The sequence below is a fragment of the Gobio gobio genome (assembly GCF_949357685.1).
Source record: "Gobio gobio genome assembly, chromosome: 15".
NCBI classification, from domain to species: domain Eukaryota; kingdom Metazoa; phylum Chordata; class Actinopteri; order Cypriniformes; family Gobionidae; genus Gobio; species Gobio gobio.
In genome coordinates, this window is record NC_137108.1 from 33,103,188 (window position 1) to 33,118,550 (window position 15,363).

At 37.1% G+C, this 15,363-nt stretch overlaps 1 protein-coding gene across 1 annotated transcript; it reads left to right on the plus strand.

The window, feature by feature from the left end:
- Positions 1-297: 297 nt before the first annotated feature.
- Positions 298-7,458, plus strand: gprc6a (G protein-coupled receptor, class C, group 6, member A; the record flags this gene model as incomplete). The annotated part of the gene is made up of 6 exons (XM_079838117.1): positions 298-509; positions 2,938-3,235; positions 3,316-4,068; positions 4,164-4,358; positions 6,051-6,186; positions 6,401-7,458. The coding sequence occupies 6 exons, from the start codon at positions 298-300 to the stop codon at positions 7,456-7,458; spliced, it is 2,652 nt and encodes an 883-aa protein (XP_079694243.1).
- Between the last annotated feature and the right edge of the window lie 7,905 nt (positions 7,459-15,363).

Sequence of the window (15,363 nt, forward strand, 5' to 3'; positions counted from 1 at the left end):
CCTTTGAATTATTGTTCTTTCCTGTACATGTGTGTATTAAGAAACAACTTTCTTGCGGCCCTTTTGTTGTTTTGTTAAGACGTTTTTTTCTGCATTGGTTATGTTTCGCCTGATTTACAGGAAGATACCTGCTTTTATTTTTTACACAAGTTGGGGCTGTGGGAGGGACTTGAGAAACGTGTGGGAGGTGTGCATGTTTTTTGTGTGCATGGAAGACGTAAGTGTATTATATACAAAGATGTATGAGAGCACACCTTAGTCGCCCGGCTGAACTCAGGGAAACAGCCTACAGCAGTGATGGGTCGTTTGGATCTGACAATCCTCTTACTCGTGTTGTCTGTACTGCTGGAGGTCACAGAAGCCTCTCCAGCACAATTCAGCCATCAAAGAGCAACAGCCCCTGGAGACATCATTATTGGAGGTCTTTTCCCCATCCATGAGGTAGTAACGCCAGTGAACTACATGGGCTCAAACAGCTTTTCTACTCCTCAGCTTCGCAACTGCAGCAGGTGAGTGTTCATTGAGGAGAACCCGGTTATCAAGGTCAGAAAAAAGGGCGACTGGACTGAACTGATCATTTTTGTCATTGGCTAAGTCTGTAAATATATCTGTTGGACATTTTAATGCTTTTTTTCTGTTTGTTAATAAAGATTAATGGACATTACGGTGAAAGATTTGTAGGGTAATTTTTGTTTATTTTGAAGTCAACGGTTAAAGTTAGACCCAAAAATTGGGGCAGAAAGCTGTGCCATGTTGTTGCTGGAGTTGTAATAATTGATTTGAATCATAATTTATAGAGTTATTTCTTAATAAAATTCCATTAATTAAATGCACACTTCAATATTTATTATACCATATAGGTAATTATTTATCTGAATTCATATTCATTGTTATTATGAGATCCCTTCAATTAAAATGTGTACACTAGTTTTGGTCCAGTAAATAAAAAAATATATATAAAAAATAAATATAGTGAGGAAAATAAGTATTTGAACACCCTGCTATTTTGCAAGTTCTCCCACTTGGAAATCATGGAGGGGTCTGAAATTGTCATCGTAGGTGCATGTCCACTGTGAGAGACATAATCTAAAAAAAAAATCCAGAAATCACAATATATGATTTTTTTAACTATTTATTTGTATGATACAGCTGCAAATAAGTATTTGAACAACTGTCTATCAGCTAGAATTCTGACCCTCAAAGACCTGTTAGTCTGCCTTTAAAATGTCCACCTCCACTCCATTTATTATCCTAAATTAGATGCACCTGTTTGAGGTCGTTAGCTGCATAAAGACACCTGTCCACCCCATACAATCAGTACGAATCCAACTACTAACATGGCCAAGACCAAAGAGCTGTCCAAAGACACTAGAGACAAAATTGTACACCTCCAAAAGGCTGGAAAGGGCTATGGGGAAATTGCCAAGCAGCTTGGTGAAAAAAGGTCCACTGTTGGAGCAATCATTAGAAAATGGAAGAAGCTAAACATGACTGTCAATCTCTCTCGGACTGGGGCTCCATGCAAGATCTTACCTCGTGGGGTCTCAATGATCCTAAGAAAGGTGAGAAATCAGCCCAGAACTACACGGGAGGAGCTGGTCAATGACCTGAAAAGAGCTGGGACCACCGTTTCCAAGGTTACTGTTGGTAATACACTAAGACGTCATGGTTTGAAATCATGCATGGCACGGAAGGTTCCCCTGCTTAAACCAGCACATGTCCAGGCCCGTCTTAAGTTTACCAATGACCATTTGGATGATCCAGAGGAATCATGGGAGAAAGTCAGATGTGGTCAGATGAGATGAGTACCATCCCAAGAACACCATCCCTACTGTGAAGCATGGGGGTGGTAGCATCATGCTTTGCGGGGTGTTTTCTGCACATGGGACAGGGCGACTGCACTGTATTAAGGAGAGGATGACCGGGGCCATGTATTGCGAGATTTTGGGGAACAACCTCCTTCCCTCAGTTAGAGCATTGAAGATGGGTCAAGGCTGGGTCTTCCAACATGACAATGACCCGAAGCACACAGCCAGGATAACCAAGGAGTGGCTCTGTAAGAAGCATATCAAGGTTCTGGCGTGGCCTAGCCAGTCTCCAGACCTAAACCCAGTAGAGAATCTTTGGAGGGAGCTCAAACTCCGTGTTTCTCAGCGACAGGCCAGAAACCTGACTGATCTAGAGAAGATTTGTGTGGAGGAGTGAGCCAAAATCCCTTCTGCAGTGTGTGCAAACCTGGTGAAAAACTACAGGAAACGTTTGTCCTCTGTAATTGCAAACAAAGGCTACTGTACCAAATATTAACATTGATTTTGTCAGGTGTTCAAATGCTTATTTGCAGCTGTATCACAAATAAATAGTTAAAAAATCATACATTGTGATTTCTGGATTTTTTTTTTTTTAGATTATGTCTCTCACAGTGGACATGCACCTATATATATATATATATATATATATATATATATATATATATATATATATATATATATATATATATATATATATATATATATATATATATATATATATATATATATATATATATATATATATATATAAAGATGTCTGTCTCTTATTTTCACCAAGGCTGCATTTATTTGATCAAAATAAAGTAAAAACAGTATAGTTATGTAATTATAGTGTCATTCAAATGTTTCTCTTTGACTGAAATTCTGTTATTTGATTTGTCTGTCATTATTTAACTAAATTGTCAAAATGCATTTGCATTGTATTACATATTATGCAATAAATCAGATGACAGTTAGGATACGTTTCCCCCGGGGAGCTTCTTGACCCAGGTATAGGGTTATCCCCCTAAAAATATATTGGATGATGCATAATCACCATCATTATGTGCCTACTAAAGTCTTCTCTAGAGTATCTTATGCTTTTAATCTGAAGAATCTTGTCACAATCATCACACATTTTTTTCTCTAGATTCTACCCAAAAGGTCTAAATCAGGCTCTAGCTATGATTCATGCTGTGGAAATGGCAAACAGATCCCCCATGTTGAACAGTTTGAACATAACTCTTGGATACCGCATCTATGACACATGTTCTGATGTCACGTCTACACTTTGGGCCGTCCAAGATCTCACAAGGCCATTCTCAGACTGTGATTCACCAACAAACTCTTCTCCACCTGTCCGGCCTATAATGGCTGTAATTGGGACCGCTTCTTCTGAGATCTCCATCGCAATTGCCAGAGAACTCAACCTTCTGCTGATTCCACAGGTAAGCTCTTGTAAGCTCTCCACTCATAGCTCAAAATTAGGATGGGATAATATATTGTTGTCTGTTTATCTGTTCTGCAGATTAGTTACGCATCTACAGCTACGATTCTGAGTGACAAAATTCGTTTCCCAGCTTTCATGAGGACTGTCCCCACTGATGAGTACCAAACCCATGCAATGGTAAAACTTCTGAAGAACAATAAATGGACCTGGGTTGGCATTATCATTACAGATGGAGACTATGGACGTTCTGCCATGGAAAGTTTTGTTAAGCACACCGAAGCCGAGGGAATTTGCGTGGCCTTTAAGGCGATCCTACCAGACTCACTAGCAAATCAACAAATATTAAACTTCCACATCAACAAGACCTTGGACATCATCGAAAAAAATGCGAAGGTTAATGTGGTGGTCTCGTTTGCTAAATCGTCTCAAATGCAGTTGCTATTTAAGGGCCTACTGACCAAGAATGTTTCAAATAATAAGGTATGGTTGGCCAGCGATAACTGGTCAACTGCTAAAGATATACTGAAAGATGTAAACCTCTCAGATATTGGAACAGTACTGGGTTTCACCTTCAAGATGGGAAATGTTACACTTTTTCATCAGTACCTTAAGGATCTAGAGTCTAAAGGTGAAGATGAGATGAATTCATTACTGAAGGAATTTTTAAAACAACCTGGTATAGCAAATGCTTCACAAGCAGTACAGGCACTAATCACATATTCGGACATGGTCTTCAACATTCAGATGGCAGTCGGTGCTATTGCTAACGCTGTGGTTGAACTATGCAGAATAAGACAATGCAAGACCCCAACAGTTATCCAGCCCTGGGAGGTATTTTACCACACTAAAAGACACTTGCTGCCAAATTGCTTTTTTTAGCTTGTCACAAACAACATCCTAAAAACCATTGCATTTTTGTGTTTCAGCTCCTTATACAGTTGAGGAATGTCACTTTTGAGAAAGAAGGAGTAATATACAAGTTCGATGAGAACGGCGACATTAATTTGGGCTATGATATCTACGTATGGGATGAACACGAACCTGAAGGACGTGGCAAAATAGGAGAATACGATCCATCCAACAGCAGTTTCATTTTTACAAAGAATTTAAGTGATTTTCAGGTAATTTGCATTTTTATCAAGACAGTTTTTCTTAAGCTGTCCAGTTTTCTACGATACCAGTATCATGACAATTAGTAGGCTAGTATCGCGGTATTATTTCGATTATTACAGGGGGTTTTGGTAGTTCTTTACAGTTTACATAAATGTATTAGACTATTGTTAATATGACCTTTTTTATTATTAACGTCAACTGTGTCACGCCTCCATTTTCCAGTGCATGTGTTTTGCATCAGTGTCTCTTGCATTCGTTTTCGAGGCTCTGTGCCTCTACCATTGGAGAAAGGCTAACTTGGGTGTGGTTTATTTCCTCAAAAAAGCGGTTTATACCAACTATGGAAGCTTTCCGCCACAGAATAAAACATTTAATATAAGATAGCCTAATTGGGACTTTTTATCTCTTGTGAGTTTACATCTCGCAATTCTGACATAGCCTAAATGCGCAATTGCGAGTTATGAAGTTATGAAATCACCTGAATTCCGAGGGGGGAAAAGACAATTCTGATTATTTTTCTCAGAATCATGAGTTTATATTTCACAAATCTGACTTTATATCTAGAAATTGCATTATAAAGTCATTGCGAGATATAGGCTAAACTTGCAATTGTGAGAAAGGCTATAAACTCGCAATTGCGACTTTATATCACACAATTCTGAGAAAAAAAAGTCAGAATTGCTAGAAAATAAGTCAGAATTGTGAGATAAAAAGTTGCAATTACCTTTTTTTTAAATTCTGTGGCGGAAACAAGCTCCCATAAAAATTCGCAATTTCCTTTTTTATTTTTTATTCTGTGGCGGAAACAAGCTTCCAGAATAGACCTTTTTCAGAGCAGTGCCAAGAAAAGCGAGGCTGTGACGGATAGACATGTTTTCATTGGCATCTATTGTTTAAAAAAAAAAAACCTGTATAAAGTTTCCTGATTACATATAATTTGTCTGGAGTTTTTTGTCTACTGAAACTTCCTGGAAAGACATTACAACCCACTGAAAATATGTATATCCAGCCCTCTCAGCCTCACTTTCATTGCAGTTAAAAATCCAAAATGGCGCTGTGAATAGGGTTTATTCCGCGTAGTGAGGCCTCTCCTCCATTGACATTCATTTAAAAAAAAAAAATGGTGTCTTGTCTCCTTCCCTGTGTACTGCTGCGTTAGCAGGCATTATGCTTTTTCTAAGGTTGCAGGCTTGCCTTCAAGTGGCTTTGGTCTTACTACATTATGATACCGTACGCAGACCCAAAAGGGACATGGTGATGGAAAAAAATAAGAGTTTGGAAGAAAAAAAGTCTTTCGATGCTTTTGTGTTTTCTCACAATTTTTTTGTTTCCCCCGAGAATCTTTGCGTTTGCTTGCAAAAAATGTTGAGAGTGCTGATTTTCACATGGGGAACGTAAAACAATGAGAAAGCAAAAGGATTGAAATATATATATATATATATATATATATATATATATATATATACATATATATATATATACAGTAGGGGCTCTGTAGAATCGGAATACTACGGTAGGACCGGTATACCGTTTAGAATGTGCTCTGCTTCTTTAATGTTTCACACATGGACCTCTCAGGAAAGTTGAACTTTTAAAAACATGCCTGGAGACTCTTCCATTCATTAACACGGCATTTTATTGTAAAACAGTATTTTCTATGAAGCATTCTCTAAAGCAGTCTTTCATTTGTTTCTTCTCAGAACGTGGTATCTAAGTGTTCAAACAGCTGTCAGCCAGGGGAGTACAAAAAAACAGCAGAGGGTCAGCACACTTGCTGTTATGAGTGTCTCGTCTGCGCGGAAAACCAATATTCCAACCAAACAGGCAAGTTCCTTGGTGTCATTTTACTCTAAAGGTGCAAAAATTTCACAGGCAAAATTTCAAGTCGTCATTGAGTTCAAGTCGGTCATGCAAGCATGATTTGAAAATGACTTCTATGTGAGCAATGTGTCATACATCTTTACGCTATTGACAATGAACAATGAAAATTTGGCTAATTCAACTGCACCTTCCGGTCATTAAAATACTATGTTTTTAAATTGTCTTACAGATGCAGATGCCTGTTCCCAGTGTGACGCTAATAGTATGTGGTCAAGCAATCATAGCTCAGAATGTCGTCCCAAGACTAATGAGTACTTTGAGTGGAATAGTGCGTTCGCTATCATTCTGTTGACTCTGGCTGCCCTCGGCGTCCTCCTCCTCTTCTCAATGTCTGCACTGTTCTTCTGGCAAAGGCACTCTCCAGTGGTAAAGGCTGCAGGTGGACCCCTTTGTCACCTGATCCTCTTCTCGCTGCTGGGCAGTTTTGTCAGTGTCGTTTTCTTTGTGGGTGAACCGAGCAATGAGACGTGTAGTGTGAGGCAGGTCATCTTTGGCCTGAGCTTCACGCTGTGTGTCTCATGCATCCTGGTGAAGTCCTTGAAGATTCTTCTGGCATTCCAGATGAACTTAAACCTGAAGGAGCTACTGGACAGACTCTACAAGCCCTACGTGATCATCTGCATCTGCACAGGGCTGCAGGTCATCATTTGCACTGTTTGGCTGACCTTGCATAGTCCGTTTAAAAAGAATGCAGTGCAGTCCCAAGTCATTCTGCTAGAATGCAATGAAGGTTCAAGTGTGATGTTTGGGTTAATGCTGGGATACATAGCTTTGTTGGCACTTATATGTTTCTCGTTTGCTTATAAAGGCAGAAAACTTCCGCAGAAGTATAACGAGGCCAAGTTCATCACATTCGGTATGCTTATCTACCTCATGGCCTGGGTCATCTTCATCCCTGTGCATGTCACCACCAGTGGCAAATATGTACCGGCTGTGGAGGTGGTTGTTATTCTTATTTCAAACTACGGAATCCTGAGCTGCCACTTTTTCCCGAAATGTTACATAATTATTTACAAAAAGGAGCACAATACCAAAGACGCATTCATGAAGAATGTTTATGAATACGCTAAAAAGAGTTCTGAGAACATCAAGGGCTTGAATGGAACTGTGCCACAGAGTAAAATGGAGAATTTAGTCTACATCATATCCAATCCGTCACTTGTGCCTGAGGAGGAACAAAAAATAGATACTGTGCCTAGGTACCACGAGTCAAAGCAACCATTTTGATGACGTTGTCTTCATTTAACTTAAAGTTAAAAAAGAAGAACTTATATATGATGATTAAAAGGCCTACTTTAATTTAATTATGGAAAACTAATACAATGTTTGTATGTATATGTATTTGGAATATATGTAATGTGTATATACTGTGTATAGTTTAATTTTCAAAAATGTAACTAATAACCTTCATTGTTAGTTCATGATACTTAATGCATTAACTAATGTAAAATTGAACCATATTGTAAAATGTTACCTGTTTAATTTTGCATATCCACCATCATCTGGAAAGAAAAATGTATTTGTAAAATGTACATATATTTGTTAAATGTATTTTAAATTTTATATATGTATATATATATACACTGTTAACTGTAGCAAAATTGTAATTGTTTCATTTGTTAATATTAGTCAATGCATTCCAAACTAATGTCGTTTTTCAACATTAACTATTGATTTAATTAAAAAAAAACTTTATATTTCAATTGTTTCATTACAATATAGTTTCTATTATAAGAAATATGTATCAAATTAATGCATTCGGAAAAAAAAGAGAAAACAAATCAGTTGAAAATTGTTTACTTTATTTAAATGATTTTTCGGGAAGCTGCCACTTTTCCCATGGTTTTACAGCAAACATCACCCATATCCTTTTCAAAATGAAACCGTCTTTTGCTCTTCTTTTCTTTAATTCACGTGACAGATTCTCTATTGGCTTTAGGCATATAACACGTCACTGATACTAAGAGAGATAGTGAGAGTGCCAGAGGCTTGCTAACAGCCCCAAACTCTCATCTCCGACAGGGAAATAGATCAAGTTTCTTATGTCATGCTGAAGTGAAACCCTTTTTCCCTCAATCACCTATGCTAAGTAATTGGCTTTTGTTTCAATTACTTAGCACTAAGTCCAGCTCAGGCATTCAGTTACATATAGGTTACCATAAAGTGTTTTTGTAACGCAGTGTTAAGTTGATTCAGTCATACAGCTCGCTTTGAATGTAGCCCACATATTTGTATTTGCATGTCTTTCTCTCTGAAGGTTTATGTAAATACAAAATGTTTAGGTTTTCTGTTTATCTCTCACCCTGAGCATAATATTACAGGCTTCGGTATCAAATGTCACTCAGCATGAGAAAGGTCTTGCTCGAAATATGAGAAACGGTGCAAATAGGCATTGGCTCAGAAATTTACCTTACAGCGGTTCTAAAAATGTGACAGATGATGAATCAATTCTTCATTGTCACTTGTGTGAAACGTCATCTGCACAACTGTAAACGCAGACAGTGGAGTGATTATTGCCAAAGGCACGCAGCCTTCAGACGTTGTTTGGCGGTATTCCCCTCTCTGAACAAGCATGTCCAGTTTTGTCACCAGCACCATTTTCTCTACGTCAACACAAACATGATATTTATTCATATTTTAGATATTTACACTGAAATTCGTGCGAAAGATGCTAATGACGCACAATAAAGCTGCTGGAGCTCTTGTTAAATATTTGTCGAGATGATTATGATGATCTAAATACACAAACTCCAAGAATGTGTTATGATACCCATGTTTATATGTAGACAAGCAAATGAAGACACAAGTGACAGTGTATAATGTGAGCTTCTCAACCATCAATAGGCCTACTGCTGTCCCCTAAAATGATCCTTTCACTTAATTAGGGTTTTTCCATGGGTAGTTGACAAATAAGAAGTAAAAAAATGCTTTTTATGTAAAACCACTTTTAGAAATATTGTTATGTAGTGTGAATCAAATCATAAGGGGTCACTAACTTTGTCAATTATTTCACTGTTTTTTGAAATTTTTTACTGAAATGTGTCCTATGGTATGACTTAGCATTAAGAATATAGGGGTGTCGTAGTAACATGACCTGGAATGGGGTCCTTCAACTAATTAAACTTGTCAGTGGAATTGCCTGTTTTAAAATCAGGATATGGTGTCACACCAGAGGACATGTTTTCAGTGACAAAATGTATCAAGTTACTAAGCTTTTAGAAATATATGGATGCAAAAAATGCCTGACGGACACTTGTAAAATTATGCCTGAGGAATTTATTAACATTTGTATGCTTTTCTTTTTAATTTATAAAAGTTGTAATTCACATCGAACCATGCTTGAGACAGTCACACCATAGGACAATTTTGAGATTTGGCTCAAAAATTAAAAAAAATCTAAAGCTAAAGCAGTTTTTATAACAACAGGTCCATGTAAGACAAATAAATGTTTATTTACTGCATTTTAAATGATATATATATATATATATATATATATATATATATATATATATATATATATATATATATATATATATATATATATATATATATATATATATATATATATATATATTAGGGCTGCAACGACGCGTCGACGTCGTCGATGACGTCGACTACGAAAATACGTCGACGTGCGTGAAATGCGTCGACGCGTCGGCGGCACATTATTTACGTTCTAGAATGGAACAGAAGATCTAGAATAATGGCAGCTTCTGCTCCCGGGCATAGTGAAAATTATCATTTATCATATAAAGCCAGACCGCGACATTCAAAAGTGTGGGAGTACTTTAAACAGAAGCCGAGTAAAACTGTGCTTTGTTCGCTCTGTAACGCCGGTTTCACACTGCGCGCGCAGGCAGAGCAGAAGCTGTGCGCGTGGAGAGCGGGAGCTTTCACACTGCCAATCAGTGTTGCCAAGTCCGCTTTTTTCCGCGGAATTGGGCTACTTCTACACTGTTGCCGCGGGCTGTGTCTCATGTCCGCGGGTTGAAGCAAAAAAACACACATATTTAACACCCCGAACGCGATGTTTACCAGAGAACCTCCCCGAAACGCGATTGGGCTTGTTTTGGGCTAGTTTTGAGTAACGAATGGGTGGGTTTTGTTGTGTAAACCTGGCAACCCTTCCAGTGTTCTCTCGCGCAGCTGAACCGTGGCGCGTGTATTGCAACAGACGGTCACATTTTCCTGGGTTCTTCTCCGACCCCAGTACGTCTCGTGCTTTTATTTATTATGGGCTGCATATATCTCCTGTTAATGCGACCTGGTTCCCCTCTGTCCCAAACACATATGCATAAAACATGCTGTATATAGGTAGTTTACATGATTAAAGTAACATTAAAGTTAAGATATGCCTCTAGCTTTAATCATTTAAATGTGTCTTTGAAGTTTGGGCAAAAACTTCTGGCAGCTTTAGTCGTTGTTTATGCACATGTATCTTCAAAATAGACGACTAGTTATACTATATTAAAACTATGCTGAAAGCTCCTGTATGTGAACCTTTTGCAGATAAATACTAGTGCATTTTCGTTTACTATTGACACAAATCAATAAGTAAATCATACTCAGCTACTAGCCTATAGTAAACAACTTTTCCTAATTAGGCCTACTCTGTATACATTTTATGATGAATAGTATCATTATATATTATGTTTAAAAAGCTTCTTGTGTTCATATATTTCATTATAAAATGGCATACTATGTACACTACCTTTCCTGAAATACAATTAATATTGTCATCATTCATTGATTTCATGTTAAAATAATATACAAATTCACTACCCTCTTTGAAATACAATAATCAGTAAAAAAGAATCATAAGATTAATCTGGAAAATAATCGTTAGATTAGTCGACTAATCGAAAAAATAATCGTTAGATTAGTCGACAGAAAAAATAATCGTTAGTTGCAGCTCTAATATATATATATATATATATATATATATATATATATATATATATATATATATATATATATATATATATATATATATAACCATTAATCTTGTTTTGTCCGGACAGAAAAACCTCCCCCTAAATCGGTTGCAAAAATGTCATTAATTTTCAATTTTCACAAACGTCATTGCATGCGAAGCATTTTGAATCATCTTCACTGGAAATAGCCAAACCACAGACTGTAAAGAGCCAAACCTGTAAATCAGGGGCCTCGGTTATGAAAATTGTCTTATTTGATCTTTGGATGTTTCGCCGCACAATTAATGTCATTATTGACATATAAAAGAGCATTAGTCAACGTCCAAATCCTTTACTTGAAACCAAGCGGCAAGAATTGCTTAGATTTCCAAATACCTGGGGCCTCGTGTATAGAACTTTTCGTAGATTTCACCCTAAAAGTGTGCGTACGCACATAAGCTTAATATGAACAGTGGCGTAGATGTTTACGCACACTCTATGGCTGCGTCGAAAAACCTAGGCAGCTGACTTGTTGCCTCGCTGCCTTATCAGACAACAGCTTGTAAGGCAGCGTTTGTGCATGAAGGCACCTCACAAAACTGATTTTCGGACAGACTTCTAAGACAGTGTAACCGTTTAATGATCTACAGCAAAATAGAGAGAGCTTTGGTGAGAACCCACATTTAAAAAAAAATTATTACTACATTAGTAATCTCACTAGAAATTACATCAGAAGTGGAAAATGTTGGTAAAAAATGTACATTTACACACTAACTGACCAGAAAACGCAACTTTCGGGCGCCATCTTTTATTCTAGCTCAACTCAACTGTCACAGAATAGAACGCACAGGATTGTGGGATTTCAAAGGCAGCGAAGGATACATATATGCTGCCTTCGAAAATCGATCAGATGAAGGTATCTCAGGAGACAGGAAGTGAAGCTAAGATTAAATTCGGACGTGCCTTGGTGCCTTCCTGCCTTGAAATGTGTCCTCTGAATGCAGCATTTTCCAGGTTTCGGGCGCAGAAATCGAAGTGTTTTGAGGCCCCAGGTGTCCACATACTTCTTGCAGTAGTGTTCCAAGACCACGTGCTTGTTAACTTCCTAGAAATGCTTTTATTAGTGCACAACAACTCCCACACATCTATTGTCACTTATGTGGAATTTAAAAGATGCAACACATAAATGACGACTCAGTTTTTGTTTTTATCTTGTCAGGCACACTTGAGTGCAATTCCCTCACCTGTAAACCACCGCAGACAGTGATTCATTTCAAACGTTATGAATCAAACAGATCTGACGTTTATCTTTTCACCAGAAAAAATTATTTTGGGCTTGACGCCTCACGGAAATATCATGTGAACACTTACATAACAATAAAACAAATAGGCCTAGTGTTACAGTCGTGTTAAATTCCACGACATATAAACAACTTTTAATTTTTCACTATTTCACTGAGCAAGAATGGGACTTCGCTTAAAATAACGTTTATCATCAAATAATGCATAATTATTCTAGTTCCAAGTTACATTTTTATATTGTCTATTCAATATACAGTATATTCTGTATATACTGTATATACTGTCGATTTTAAAGTACTATTACTTGTTTATAAATCACTCAATGACCTAGGACCTAAATACATTGCAGATATGCTGATTAAGTACAAACCCAACAGATCACTCAGATCATCAGGATTAAGTCAATAAGAAATACCAAGGATTCACTCAAAGCAAGGAGAGTCTGCTTTTAGCTATTATGCCAGCCGTAGCTGGAACCAGCTTCCTGAACAGATCAGATGTGCTCCAACAGTAGCCACTTTCAAATCCAGACTCAAGTACATTAATATTAAAGGTTCACAACAGAGCCCAAACTATTAGCCTAAATTCAGTTGCTATTTATTTTTAGGTATAATAATCAACACTCAAATAACACATTGTGTGCAAATATGTAAACTTCACATAAGGCAGTTTTTGCATTAACTTCTAAATCTAATTATAAAATAGTTTTTTTCTCCAAATCGTTGTTGAAATATAATATACAGTGTCTGTCATTTTCATGACAGGTTTATTTAACATGCATGAAATAATCAAGACATCACTAACAGGTTAAGTAGAATATAATGAATATAACGGCTAATATAGAGCATATATTTAGCGAAAGAGTTGATTTCTCTAGTGAATAAATTCTGTGGACACTGAATGACTGCCTGAGGTAAATGTGATGCTAACGTTACATGACATTGTTTAGTTCACAAGCAGTTATATTGACATCTTTCCGCAGTTGAAACACTGATTTAGCGATTACACCACATATATACATGACAGTAAATTGTAATGTATCCTCAGCATACCTTCAGATCGTCATTCATGTTTATTCTTGAATCTTTAGTAACAGATGATCGATCGCCTTCACAGATGATCGCGTTCACGCGTGCGGCCGCTTGAACTGTGATCAGTGACCAGTCACGCCACATTGAGCGTCAAAACGGCATTTATCGTTTGAATTTCGTGATAAAATGGACTGAATACTTAATATGTTCGTGTGGGAACTCGGATTTAAGTGTGTTCCGGGCTTACAACAAGCCGACAGTGAACTGTTAAAGATTACATTCATAACCGTTCGACGCGTGCACCGTTCACAAATGATCGCGGTCACGCGGCCACTTGAACTGTGTTTAGTGATCACTGATCAGTCACGCACATTAAAGAGCATCAAAACGTCATTTATAGTTTGAATTTCATGATAATATGGACTGAATACTTAATATGTTCGTGTGGGAACTCGGATTGAAGTGTGTTCCGCGCTTACAACAAGCCGACTGTTCAGGGCCGGCTCGTGGCATAGGCGGAATAGGCAAATGCTAGGGGCGCCACTCATCCATAGGGGCGCCAAAATTTATTACTGATACTATTTTATTAATATTAATTTGAAATATTACCAAATAAAGCGCAAAAAACTTAACTAAGTCCGCCGCATCTTCCTGGTCCGCCTCATCAATCTCCCCCCGCCGAGCTACTTGAAGTGCGTCAGAAATATAACGCGCGATCAGTTTAACTTATGGAATTTGTTGTGTCGCGTCGCCTCTCGCCGCATCTAATGTAGACAGGATTGATTTCATTTTTTAGGGTGCTTGGCCGCTCGCTCCAGGTGTAGACACGGTGTAAGTTGCCTGATCATTTATGACGGATGGCCGGATTGTAGTGTCATAAAAAACAGAAGCCCTCTGATGCAGGCAAGATAAGGGAAACACTGCAAAAATGCTCTTCTTATGTAGAATTTATGTCTTGTTTCTAGTCTAAATATCTAAAAATTCTTAAACCAAGATGCATTTACTAGATAAGTAAAATAATATTTTTTCTTAAGTGAGTTTATGCTTAAAACAAGCTAAATTATCGGGGTGAGAAAAATAATCTTGTTTCTGATTGAAATCTTGTTTCTTGTTTCTGTCCCAAACAGAAATAAGATAATTCTTCTCACCCCATTTGGCAGATAATTGTGCTAGTTTTAAGCTAAAACTCACTTCATTTAGATTTTTCCCCCCAGAAAACAAGGAAAAATTATCTATGTCATTTTACTAGTAAATACATCTTGATTTAAGAATTTTTTGATGTTTGGACTGGACACAAGAAAAAATTACTAAATAAGAAGAGCATTTTTTGCAGTGTAAAGACAGAGGTAAAGTGATGTAATGAATGAACAGTTTATTTAATTGCATATTAGTAAAATACTAATGTATGCTAATTAATTCCAGTTTTAACTTAAACTATATGCAAGCAGCTGTTCTGGGTTCTCCAGTGGCCACAGACAGTGTATTTTGTAAAAAAAAAAAAAAAAAAAATCATATCTGTTTTTTTTAAACGCATGTAATATCACTTTTTTAATAGCCTAATGTTTTTACTCTACAGTCGTGCAGTTTTAAGGGGACATATGGACATCTTAAAATGTATTTTCCGAAATTAGTAAGGATATTTATATACAGGTTTATTTAAAATAGATACATTTTATGTAAATTTCACATTAAATATCTAAATTTCTCCAAAGTTTAATTCATGGTGAAAACATGAATGTGCATATTAGTGGAAGTTTGCTGCCATCTACTGGAAAACAAACACTTTTGCTAGTTCTCAATAGTTTGTGCATGAGTGCTAGATGCAATTAGGCTACTCGTGATTTATGTTTAGGCTGTAATGTGGCATTGGTGCTATTTTTGTATAG